Source organism: Cibotium barometz, chromosome 2 (genome assembly GCF_041138505.1).
Source record: "Cibotium barometz isolate CiBa-2024 chromosome 2, ASM4113850v1, whole genome shotgun sequence".
Lineage (NCBI taxonomy): Eukaryota > Viridiplantae > Streptophyta > Polypodiopsida > Cyatheales > Cibotiaceae > Cibotium > Cibotium barometz.
Window position 1 is genome coordinate 60,883,780 of NC_141047.1, and position 12,591 is coordinate 60,896,370.

The 12,591-nt window shown below is 41.6% G+C and overlaps 1 protein-coding gene across 1 annotated transcript; it reads right to left on the reverse strand.

The window, feature by feature from the left end:
* Positions 1-793: 793 nt before the first annotated feature.
* LOC147641299 (uncharacterized) lies at positions 794-4,061 on the reverse strand. The gene has a single exon (XM_086810154.1). It carries the CDS (start codon positions 4,057-4,059, stop codon positions 2,488-2,490), a length of 1,572 nt encoding a protein of 523 aa, XP_086666280.1. The 5' UTR covers positions 4,060-4,061; the 3' UTR covers positions 794-2,487.
* Between the last annotated feature and the right edge of the window lie 8,530 nt (positions 4,062-12,591).

Here is a 12,591-nt window from a genome sequence, read left to right on the forward strand (position 1 = left end):
CATCTCAGCCCCTGTATCAGCTAATGGCTCCTTTGGATGCCATTGCAATTCTCTGGGCATCTCAGGCCCTGTATCAGCTAATGGCTCCTTTGGATGCCATTCCCTTTTTTCCGGACTCTTCTAGTCCTGAGCTCGTGCCTGCTTCCTCGACAAATTTCATTTTCTTTTTTCTTTCTTTTTGTTCGGCACTTGTATCTTTTTGTAATTTCTCAATTTCTATTAGTGCTTGCATTCTTACTTGATGCTGTTCACACCACATGTTTTTGTCGTCATCTAGGTCTCCTTCTTGGAATGGCCTTTTTTCTTTTCCTTTTTTAGCCTGAGCCCGTGTTATTGCCAAAGTATCTGTTAGATTTTTTAGTGCTTCTTTTACTCTGGGGGCTTGGTCATTGGCTGCTATTATCATTTGTATGTCAGCCGGTCTGTTATTGGCTCTGGCTGCCTCCGCCCGTTTCTCTTCTTGGTGTCTTATCCGTAGTGGGCAGTCGCGGCTCACATGTCCGGGAACCTGGCAGTAATAAGAGTTCAACTCATTTCTTCCTCTTGGTCCTTCCCGGGCTTTCTAGCCACCCCTATACCTTCCTCGTCCTCTTTGTCCTTGGTGAGGTCCTTGTTGAGGTTCCTGTGCCTCTACTTGATTTACTGCAGCTGCCCTGTTTCTCATATTGTATCGACAGTTAGAAGTGGTATGATTCCACATTACACAGATTGCGCACGTGGGTGGTGTGGTACACTCCTCCTTTAAATGCCCTTCTATCCTGCATTGTGAGCAGAACACTTTTCTCCATGTAGCTTCTCTTTTTGTTTCTTTGAGCTCTTCCAGGATTGCCTTCATTTCTTCCAGTGCAGAAACCTCACGGGTTTTCTTTTTGCTTTTCTTCTTTTCTTTTTCCTTTTGTTTTGTCTTCCGCTCCTGATCGCTTTCTGATTCTGATGTTTCCGGAGAGCTTGATGTTTCGTCCGAAGACGATTCCTTAGCTATCTTCTTGGTTTTCATTCAACGAGCACTTTTTTCCAATGCTCTTCTTTTCGCAACCTTTGCCTCTTCAGCTACTGCATCAAAGTCTTCCTGGGTCTCCACATTTTTGGAATTGACTGCTGCATGACATTCCGGTTTTAGTCCGTTGATGAACCATTCTGCTACTTGCTTGATAGAAGGCCTCAATTCTTCTTCCACTCTTTGGCGCATGCTAAGTAGCTTGGATGCATATGCTTCCACATCCATGTCTTTTTGCTTAAGTTCTCTCATACGGTCACAGAGCTGTGAGCTTGACTTTTCTTTCCGAAAGCGCTGCAAGAAGGCTGCAGTGAGTTGCGCATAACTGTGGAAGTGCTGGTTGTCATACCTTGAGATCCATTCTGTTGCTTTATCCTTGAATGTGTTCAAAAAGGCATCTTTCTTCAATCCGTCCATGGCATCTCCAGCCACATGCATGTCTCTAGGCCTAGCTACATTCTAGTAATGTTCGAAGCTTTTAACATGCAGGTCTGCATTTTTTGATTTCTTCCCCTTGAAGATTGGGAAGTTCTTTGCCAAGGCTGCCATGACAGATCTTTCCACAGGTGCGTTGCCAACTTGTTCTTCCCGGTTCTGTTGCAAATAGTGGATTGGTTGCTCTATTTGATCTCCTTCGTTCCCAATCTCGGGTGGGTCGGGAACAAGTTCACCTGCCCCTTCCAAGAAAACTTCGAAGACTGCTCCGTCAAATGCTTCTTGTTCTTGAATCTCCGCAGCGACCCCTCTCTGCTCAGTTCTTTCACTTCCGCATGTTGTTCTGTGATTTTCCAGCTGCTGCACTCCTGTTGCGATTGCTTTTCCTTTGTGTCTTCCTACTCTTTGTCCCTTCTTCTGCTCCAGTGTGTCTTAATACTTACTGAGAGTGTTCTTGTTGTGGGTTCAGCTCCCCAGCAGAATCGCCAAATGTTACCCTCTTAGGTCACCCGGTTAGGGTGACAACAAACCCACTACCAGATCTCTCTCTCTCACTCTTTCTCTACACACTCAAGAAGAAACAATCAATTCATAACACATACATATGTGCAGCTCCTGCGCATCCCTAGACTGGGATTGCCACACCAGCATACACAGCTCACTCACACAATAGCAGCACAGCAACACAGTAAAGACTGGAAACAGGTATGCCGGAACACTCTTCTTCACTTAATTGTCTAGAGAGTACAACAGTGATAACCATGCACCTTTTATCTTCCTCTGATGGCCGTTATCGAGTCTTCTTGGGTCGTTAGGGTGGCGGGACCTTAATCTTGGCACGCTGGGGGCCGTCCTTGCTTCTCCACGTCACCACACACGTATATACACAGCTTTATAGAGTTCGTGCGTATGATTTGGAGAATTAGAAAAAGACTTTAAAAAGGATGAAGCAATGCCAAATTCCATTGAATTTCAAATACTACATAGAAAAAAGGATAAAATAGTGCCAACTTACATTCATCATTACTTGGTACATAAGCAATCCCAAGTCTATGCTAATAAAGATTTTCATAGGTTCGGACATGAGATAAAGCATTGTAGAGATCTTTCTCTCCTAGGATTGGTTGATGGATAAACATATTCTCATTTTGACTTAGACCCAAAACACGTAAGAAGACAAAGTACAAGTGCTTGCAAGCAAGATATGCCTTCTTCTTTGGTTCACGGATAGTAAATCCAGGACATGTATAACTGGGCTCATCCTTAATATACACATCGTAAACTCCAATATGTGCATCCTCAGCATGTATTTCCATCTTAAATATCTCATGCTTATATTCAACTCTGCAAACTTCCTCAATTATTTTGGATTTTAAATTTAAAGCTGAACCTATTTTCTTCATTGCTTCCTCTGAGATAGAATTTCGATACTTGACCCGAATGCCATTTCGCATAGGAATGCTTCCTTCTTTTTGTGAATTAGAGGATGTAATGGCTCCTACAAAGGTGGGTGTGTTGGAAGAGACACCATCCACAAATTTCGTCTCTACTTGGTACCCACCTTCAAACAAAGAATGAACCTCGTCATCTATAAGATTAGTGCCCACATTCACTGGCCATGTTGTTGGTGGAGGACATGGCTTTGGCTCTATGTTATGATCCACAACATAACAATGGAGAACATGATCAGGACAAAACCAAAACCATTGCCTTATAAGTCCACTAGGGTGCTTGCGATAACCCTCAAAAGATGGAGCTGGAACGCCCTTCATAGAACCGATAATGTGCTGCCCACATCTTCCACCATTGGGGGTTCCACTACATGTGACCTTGCTACCTATTTTGGTCCTTCGTATTGCCCACATTGCTTCCTTGATCTTTCGCTTATTCACACATGTATTCCTTGGTTCATACCTGTGTTCTAGAGTGTTTAATGTCTCACCATCCATGAAGTTGATCTTCCTTGGCCTGCCCAGATATTTGTGATTGCGTGTGTGTGCATTGTAATCAGGATGATGAGTGTTGTCATCCTCTACATTGATGACTATCGTGGACTTTCTTTTGTGTCGTGATGTTTCCTTATCACCGGTGAGCGGTGTTCGAGCTTTGTACATTGGTGATCCTTTAGTTGCTTTATTTACTATTCTAACCACTTGTGCAGGTCTTGTGGATGCTCGTTCTTTCAACTTCTCCAAAGAAGGTCCCCTTCCTATATGCTTACCTTGTTGATAAGAAATAGTTTTTGCACTTTGTAGTATTGCATTCGCCATATCTATTGTACATGCATCGTAAAGAGAAATCTTTCGTCTAAACCCTTCACCTGCAAACCAGCTACCATGCTTGCTTTTGGCCAAGTTTGTTCTTGGGGTGTGAGCACCATCACTGCTTCTCTCCATAGCTGTCATGACACTCCCCCAATGTGCAATGCACACCTCCCACCAACTCAACCACGAGTCCATATCTACGATATTTTTGTCAGCACAGTTTTCATTTCGCCACCATTGGCGAATAAGTCGAGCCTCTGAAGATGCAGCTTCCCTAGAAGGAGCCAAACACCATTTCTCGCACATTGCCTTGTGTTCTCCTTGAGATGTTGATACTATGTACTTTGTTCTATGTGAAACCATGCTCTGCTCCCAATGGTAAAGACAAGACCTTTCTCTACCAGCCATAGCATTATGTTTTCCACCATTAAAGGCATGTCTTACTGCATTCCAATTGGCCTGCGCCTCGTCAGCCATGAACCCAAAAAAATCAGCCTCTTCACAATTGTCCTTCACCATGACTTCATTTATGCAATCTCAAAAGAGACATTGAGCATCCATGTTCTCTTCTTTCATTTCACATGTTGCAATCATCAAGAGGTCTTGCATACTGTGAGAGAAATAGAGAAGCTACTAGCCCCCGGATCTTTGCAGGCTAATAAGTTTAAGTCCCTCCTCCCTAGGGACTTGTTCGAGTTCACCACGCGCAGGATCATCACCACACATGGAACCCCTATTACTGCCAGTGCCATAGAAGAGGTATGTTCCTTCCCTTCATATGTCGTACAGCCCATAAAAACCATAACCATTCATGAAATTCCATATCAAGAGATAGGCATGAACCTCTCACCCTGTCCATAACCACATCAGCAAGCTTCCATAACCATATCGAAGGAGAGGCATGAACCTTCTCTCCCCTGACCATAACCATATAACGTCTCTGGTACCTGTCTCATCACATAACAACCCTGACATGACAACCCTGCATATACATCCTTGCCCATCATCAAATACAACATATTCCATATCATAAACCAATCACAACATCACTTGGCATACCACCACCTCAAAAATATGAAGAAAAATACCAAAAGACATAGCTTCACTCACTGTAGCAGCAGCCACACTTCTTCCTGAGATCACACCACACGCAAACCACATTCCAAATTCATACATGACATGGCATATGCTCAAACAATCCCTTTTCCAACTTAAAATCAATCCCCAAATCTCCCACAAACATTACTCCCACCCCATAGACTCATATCCCCAAAACTGACAATTTTTACCCAAAATTTTTACGTGGAACCCTGTCTACCAGTTTGTAGAGCCCTGTTCGTGAGACAGCAGTTGGAAAAATGAGCGGAACTAGCTTATGCAATATACTAGAGAGTTTTAGCCTATAATATCCTCTACAACTTTTGCTCTCTGAGCCTAACCTAATTCTAAGTGCAAAGTACTTTGGGAAGCACCTAAAAAAGAGAAAAAATTGGTTTTGCAGTGAAAAACTGTCAAAACTGTCAACATACCCTGTTACAGAGCAGTTTTCTCAAAATTTAAACATAAAAGTTAAAATTTTGGCACCCAAGAGTTGTAGATCTAATAAGCCTCTACAACTTTGCTTTTTACTTAAACACCAAATTCGACATAGGTTTTCAACTACAACCTCTGCAAAATCAGAAAAAGTACCGGGAGAGAAATTTGACAAAGTGCTTTTCTTGACCTAATTTGATCCTTAAGCCATGGGAGTGTGATTAGGAGTGATTTTTATGTTAAAGACAAGTGATTAATGATTTCCAATGTATCACTTCAACTACACTACACATATATTGCAACTAGCAGATTCTCGGGCTGTCTCGGGTCGTTCCCGGCAACTTAGATGCTCTCTACCACAGCTATGAGCGTATATAAGCATGGGGAATCATCATAGAAGTATGTAGAATAGCTTGGAGAAGAGATTTCATGTTGTAGAGAAGTACACAAGAGAATCACGCACACGCATATGCAATAACTCTTACGGCTCGTGTCCAGGGATGCTCCCACGAAGATGATGATGGAGGAAGAAACGCAGCACACACACCTTCTCCTTGGCCCACACAACACTCTATACGCATAGGAGGCAAGATTCAATCACCGTAGACAAGCCTTGCAAGCTTCTACTGCATAGGAGCCGCACCGCAAGCAGGAGAAGAAGGAGGGTGAGTTTTTCCATGCTTCCCAAGAAGATGCATGCTGAAATTTGCTTTTTTCCCAGCTTTTTTACGATGTGCCCACTCACTTTTGACCGTTTGCCCCCAGCTTTTAGCCAAAGTGACTAGCTTTTGCCCAGAACCGCTCCCAACCGTTGCTTTCATGCAAGATTCATCCTCCTCCGTCAAATCCAGGCCCTCTCTCAACCTTAGTCTACCTCCATTTAATTAATTTAATTCCCCCACGGTCCCGGTGTATCCGCCTATGGCCATATCCCGGGTCAGTTGTTGCTGAGTACCGGGGTGACCTTTTGGCATGCGGTCAACCTCTAAAGGACTTCCGTAATTTAATTTAGGTCACTCCCATGAATTCCCGAGTCAAAAATAAAAATACCGCAATGGCTTTATTATTTAAAATTACCGCACCCGGACACATGTGAGTAAAAACGGTCAAATTATTTATCAGTTGTCCCATACAATCGGACACTCTAGAGCCCGCAAATGATATTTTGAGTATTATTTCAAGTATTTACATCATTTTTACCTACTGGGAGTATTGTTTTTAGTATTTACATTATTTTTAATTATCGTAAGATCAGGGATCTTACACACGTGGGAGAGAGAGAGAGTTGTCTCTCTCTCTCTCTCTCCCACATGGCACTGCCACGTGGGAGAGAGAGAGAGTCGTCTCTCTCTCTCTCTCTCACACTCTCTCTCTCTCTCCCACGTGGCAGTGTCATGCAGGCAGCTGTGCCACGTGGCACTGCCACGTAATGCCGCCCACATGGCACTACCACGTGCGAGAAAGAGAGAGTCGTCTCTCTCTCTCTCTCTCTCTCTCTCTCTCTCTCTCTCTCTCTCTCTCTCTCTCTCTCTCTCTCTCTCTCTCTCTCTCTCTCTCTCCCATGTGGCAGTGCCACGTGGGAGAGAGAGAGAAGAAGGAGAACACATGCACCACACACACACACAAGCAGACACACACACGCACACACACACATGCGCACACGTAGACACACACATGCGCACATGCACACACGCTCACACACATGAGCACACGCATGGCGAGCAACAGTCGCGGTGGGGAGCATAGGAGCAGAGGTTGAACGAGCAGGAGCCAACAAGCGCAGCATATGGCGAGCAGCAGAGCCGGTGGGGAGCGTAGGAGCAGAGGGTGAACGAGCAAGAGCCAACAAGCGCAGCATAAAGAAGATAGGGGAGCGCAAGAGCAGAGGGTGAAGGTGAACGAGCAGAGCCAACAAGCGGAGCAAGAAGAAGCAAGTTATCTTCAAATTGGGTATGTGTCAGAGAGAGACCTTGGCTTTAGGGTTTATGTGATTAGAAGCTATCATACAATTCTATTCAAATTTATGACAGATCATGACAGCTAGTGTTACCACATAATTGTGCACAATGATAATATGATTGTCATGAGCTGAAACCGTATCCAGGAGTGGTATCATGAGAACATCCAGATTTGTAGTTTAACATACAGCTCTTAATTTCTACATTATCCAACCCTAATCAAACTGAACAAAGCCTTTGGTACCACATAAATTTACGTGACTTTCATGAGCTGAGAGGTAATCTGTTGGTGTAATGACTGTACAAGAGTATCTTGCATTTGTGTGTTGAAAGACGAGTCACAATTTTCATATGTAAGATCAAGCTGACATGAGGGAGTTGGCTATGGCATTCATGGTTAGGCACAATTTTGTGTTATCAAGCTGAGTTGTAGATAGGTTTATTTGTGAGGAACTCCTCTTCATGAGGGTACATACTCTGTGGAAATGCCACACACTCCACATTTTTAGCCAGTGCCACCACCTTCATCTCCAATTCTACCTGCAAAAATAATGACAGCCATGTCGAATTTCACGCTGTATTGATGTTTTCTGGGTACCCAGAGAAATTATTGTGTGCAAGGGTACTGCCACTATTGGCATTAAAACAAAAATGCTAGTCAGTGCTGAAGAGTGTCCTCTGCTTTTATTTGTAAATTCTGTATCATCTCAACACCTATAACTCTACATTGCTAATTTGCGCCTTCATGTCCACACAAGGCATCGATGTGATAGGGGCCTCCTGACTATGCATGTATCTTGGGGGATTGACATAGCTACATGGAGGGGATCCATTGGCATTATAAGGTTCAGTGTAAGGCATTGGCATATTCCTGTCTCACACCCTCTCTCTCTCTAACTTCATGTCTCTCTCTCTCCCCGTCTCTTTCTCTCTCTCACACCCTCTCTCTCTCACACCCACATTCTCTCTCTCTCTCTCTCTCTCTCTCTCTCTCTCACACACCCAAAAGCGATACACACACACATGCACACATATACACACAAATGTCCACACACACACACACACACAAACACACACATACACATTTCCTAATAATAGCTTGACATCCTTCGCCACCTGATAGCATGAACAATTGTTATGATAAGTACGAGTTCAGACTCATCTGGCCGGAGTTATATTGTCGTTCACATATATAAGCGTAATATTGACCTTCCACGTAACTCCATTGGAGATCAAGGTTCGAGAAAAGTTAGGATCGACATAACCAAAAGCGTGTTCACATTGGTGCCAAGCCACCTCAAATATGCAAAGAAAGGTTACTAAACTTGCTGGCATAAACTTACTGTTATCCGATAAGAGGAAGCATCTATTATTATATGAAGTGGGTCACTTTATGAATGGGAAAATCGGACCGGATTACTCAAAATTAGGAGTACTTGATATAATATATCATAATTCTATTGCAGAGTTTTGAAAACATGCACCAAACTTTGTCACGCCCGGATTGGAGTTTCAACTAACCTATAGGCCGGCGGCCATTGTCGAGACCATTTTGTTGGCTTCAAGTAAAACCAAAATAAACTTGCCATAAGTTAAAAATTGCAGTTGTTGGGTCGATTTGTTGGGTCGACTTTGCATGGCGCTCCTGCACGATGAAACTACACGATGAAACGCCCGACTCTTTGGTTCGTTTCTTGTTTGGCGTTATTGCTGCCTATTACCGGCGCTCTTGGTGTGTATAAAGTGGATGCTCAGATGCGTCATCACCGTATATGCTGTATCTAACCTAGGGTTTACGGCAGGTTTTGGTAAATCCTTACACTTACATTTTCAAGGAAGCTAACATAGCCGCTCCCTTCTGTGAGGTGCCACCCCTAAGATCCAGGGCATAAATGGCAATACCTCTTAGTAGATCACTAGGCCATTCCAGGAATCCAAGGAACGACACCAGGGACTTGCACCAAATCCCTGGCCGAGGAGCCTAACCTAGCTCTACCTCGCAAGGGGACTAGCGTGAAACTAAGGATCGTGTTCACCTACTCTCTATCTGGCCAAAGTCATGATGGTCATATTTTCCTTAAAAAAAACTCTTTTCATCTTAAACTATGTTGGAAAGTACCCGACTTATCGGGTCCACCCGTCCAATAGAAAGGGGCCGTCAGGGCCACCGATCTCCCACTTTCCACCCCTACACGCACCCGTCAAGGGTGAACTAATTACTACCACACTGTTTTACATAAAGAATAACCATTGGTTCCTTAATTAGTTTATACACAGTGTTCATTAAGACAGCCCTTCAAACAGTAACGGTTGCAAAATAGTAGGAAAACATCATTATAAAACAAAGCTAAATCGAAAGTTCATCTACGCCAAGGGACCCTTTATCCTTCCTAGGATAAGAATCACTCTTGGATATGACCCCCGCCTACCTGGCGTGATCGCACCAACTAAGGGACCCCCATCTAAGAAGTGATCACTCAAGGATCCTGGGACCCCCATCCTAAGATGTGATCACCCGAGGACCTTGGGACCCCCATCCTAAGATGTGATCGCACGTAGTTCCTCAGGGACCCCCGTCCTCCTAGACGTGATCCACTCCCTAACTTAGGGGACCACCACTTACCTAGTGGGATCGCTCCTGATGGGCATCTACCACTTTCCCATGGCAGGTCTGGCCAAATGGGAGGCTAGTGGCTTGGCTTAGAGAAGCCAAGACTTAAGTCTCCTCCTTTATGGTCGTCCATCTGGGACGTGAAGAAGTATTAAACCATATATTTGATGAAAGACATTATTCTAAACCTTGTTTGAACTTTGAAAGAAGACATCCTAAACTAGGAAAACATTCTTTTGAACTTAAGAGCAAGAAAACAAATGCCGCGTGTTTCCGTTGGTCCATGACCAAGTTCATGGGGAGAGTGTGATCTAGGTTACCTATTCGTAATGCAAGAATGAATGCAATAAAAATAACTTAATTTATTTCATTCAAAATGGAATTACCCACCTCCCGTTCCCATGGCTGTTGCCCGGTTTGCGGGGGCTTCTCTGCGCTCCTCGGGGTCATAGACTGCCCCACTATGAGTACGCTTTTGAGCCATGATTTACTCTACTTGAGTTAAGTTACTTCAAGGAGATAATCAAACCACATTAGATCCTTGCATAAAAAGTTAGTAATCTTAATCATGAGTGCGACTAATCTAGCATTGTCTAAGGTTAATTACAAGTTACCATAATCCACTTGAAAGAATAAGTTTACATATTCTTCCTCATGAGAGGGTACAAAATTCAACCTTAAACCTAAGTTAGTCTTGTTAGTTATGAATAACAAAAATTACCTTCACACAACCCACTTTTCCTTGTTACAAAGGATAATTTGGGTTACTTAACACTAAACTAGGGTGAGTGGGAATGATTAGACTAATCTCCCTTTTACTCACACACACTAACACATACTCACACACACTTATAGTTCCATGTCTTCACTTAACAATCATGAGCACCTTAAAGGCATCAAAATACTTGTAAACATTCGCCTAATTAAGGTGATTAATAATTTGTGTATGTGAAATTTTATCCTAACATTGATGCACACACACACACATACACACACACACACACTTATTTACTTTTGAAAAGGTAAATGAATGCACTTAGATTAACCATGTAGCTATGCATTTAGGGTTCTCCCTATCAAATCTTAGCTAAATTTAGAGTTTAATGCTTAATTACATCTACTTAGGCATATACACACTCTTTCTCTCTCTAGAAAATTGGTGCATACAATCAAAATTAAATGGATTTAAACATAACATGGGTTAATTCCTAGTCTCCTAATCCTAGAATTAAGAGTGATTAACCAAAAATTGGTGTGTGAAGTCTTAATCCTCAAATATAGGAATGCACATATTTTTCTCTCTCTAAAATTAAACATCAATTTTCATCATTCAATTTAACTAACCATAGGGTCATTTAGCTTATGATCCCTTAATTAATTGGTTAAAAGGAATTAATTTAATTTGAAGTATAACTTTTAATTTTTATGGAATTAAGTACACACACACTTTCTCTCTCTAAAAATTAACATTTAAACACACAATTAAAGTAATATAATTGTAGGATTAGATTAACACTATCCTCCTCATTATAGGATAAAAAGGATTTAGTAATCTATGGTGATTAGAGTTTAATTTTTGCTTAATTAAAAACGTACACACACTTTCTCTCTCTAGAAATTAGCATATACACACCTAATTTTTCCAATTAAAAATTTAGGTTAAGTAGGTATTAATAGGCTAAGCACTATGCTAGATTGGTTTAAGAAAATTATAGGAGAGCTAATTAATCTCTCTAGATTAATTATTCTACCTAATTTTCTCTCTCTAGAAATTTAAGTGGAAAATCAAAATTGAGCTTAGGAAATTAAAATTCAATTTCTAATTAGTCTAGGGTTAAGAGGATTAACCTTAATTATAAGTGTAAGTAATTAATCTCTCTAGATTAATTACACACACATTTTCTCTCTCTAGAAATAAGAGAGATAAGTGGAAATTAAACTTAGGATTTAGTACATACTCTAATTAAGCTATGGTTAAGAGGGTTTGATTTAATCTTAAGCGTAGGTAATTAATCTCTCTAGATTAATTATCTATGCATTACCTCTCTCTAGAAAAATCATAGGTATAATTAAAATTTCAAAAATTCAAAAGTGGAAAAGTGTAATTAGACTTTAAACTAAGCTAGGGTTAAGAGGGTTTTACTTAATTACCACTAGGATAATTAATCTTTCCTAATTAAATAATTAGGTATAATCTCTCTCTAAAAATTAGGGTTTAGAGAGGCCTAATCCATGAGAGAGGATTAGGGCTAATATAAGTAAGCAATTTCTAATATATAGCCTAATTTTTAAGTAGAATAGAAGAGATTAGAGAGATTCCCTAATTCTAATCACATAATTAGGGTAATTATGATTAATTACTCTCTTAATTAGAGAGTTTCCTACTAATCCTACTTAATTTAATTAAACCCTAATTAGCCCACACACTTAATTCCTCATTTGCATAAGAGGATTAAGAAACCCTAATCATCTCTCTCTAGGGTTTTAGATGAAACCCTAGAAATGGAGATTTAATTTTTAGGGTTAGGGTTAGGGTTACTCATGGAGAAGATGGCTATGGAGTACCTTGGAGTAGGAGACCCTTGAGCTCTTCTTCTTGCTCCACAATTGAATGAGAATGAATAAAGTGGGCCCCTCTATTTATAGTGTGTGTAGGCCTAGTCACCTGCCTAATCACCTGCCTCATCATCATTCACATGGTTTCTTCTCACTCTCTCTCATGCCACATACCCCCCACAAGAAGGAGGCGCCTCCATTTTTCTCTCTCTAGCTGACACCTAGCATTCCACCTCA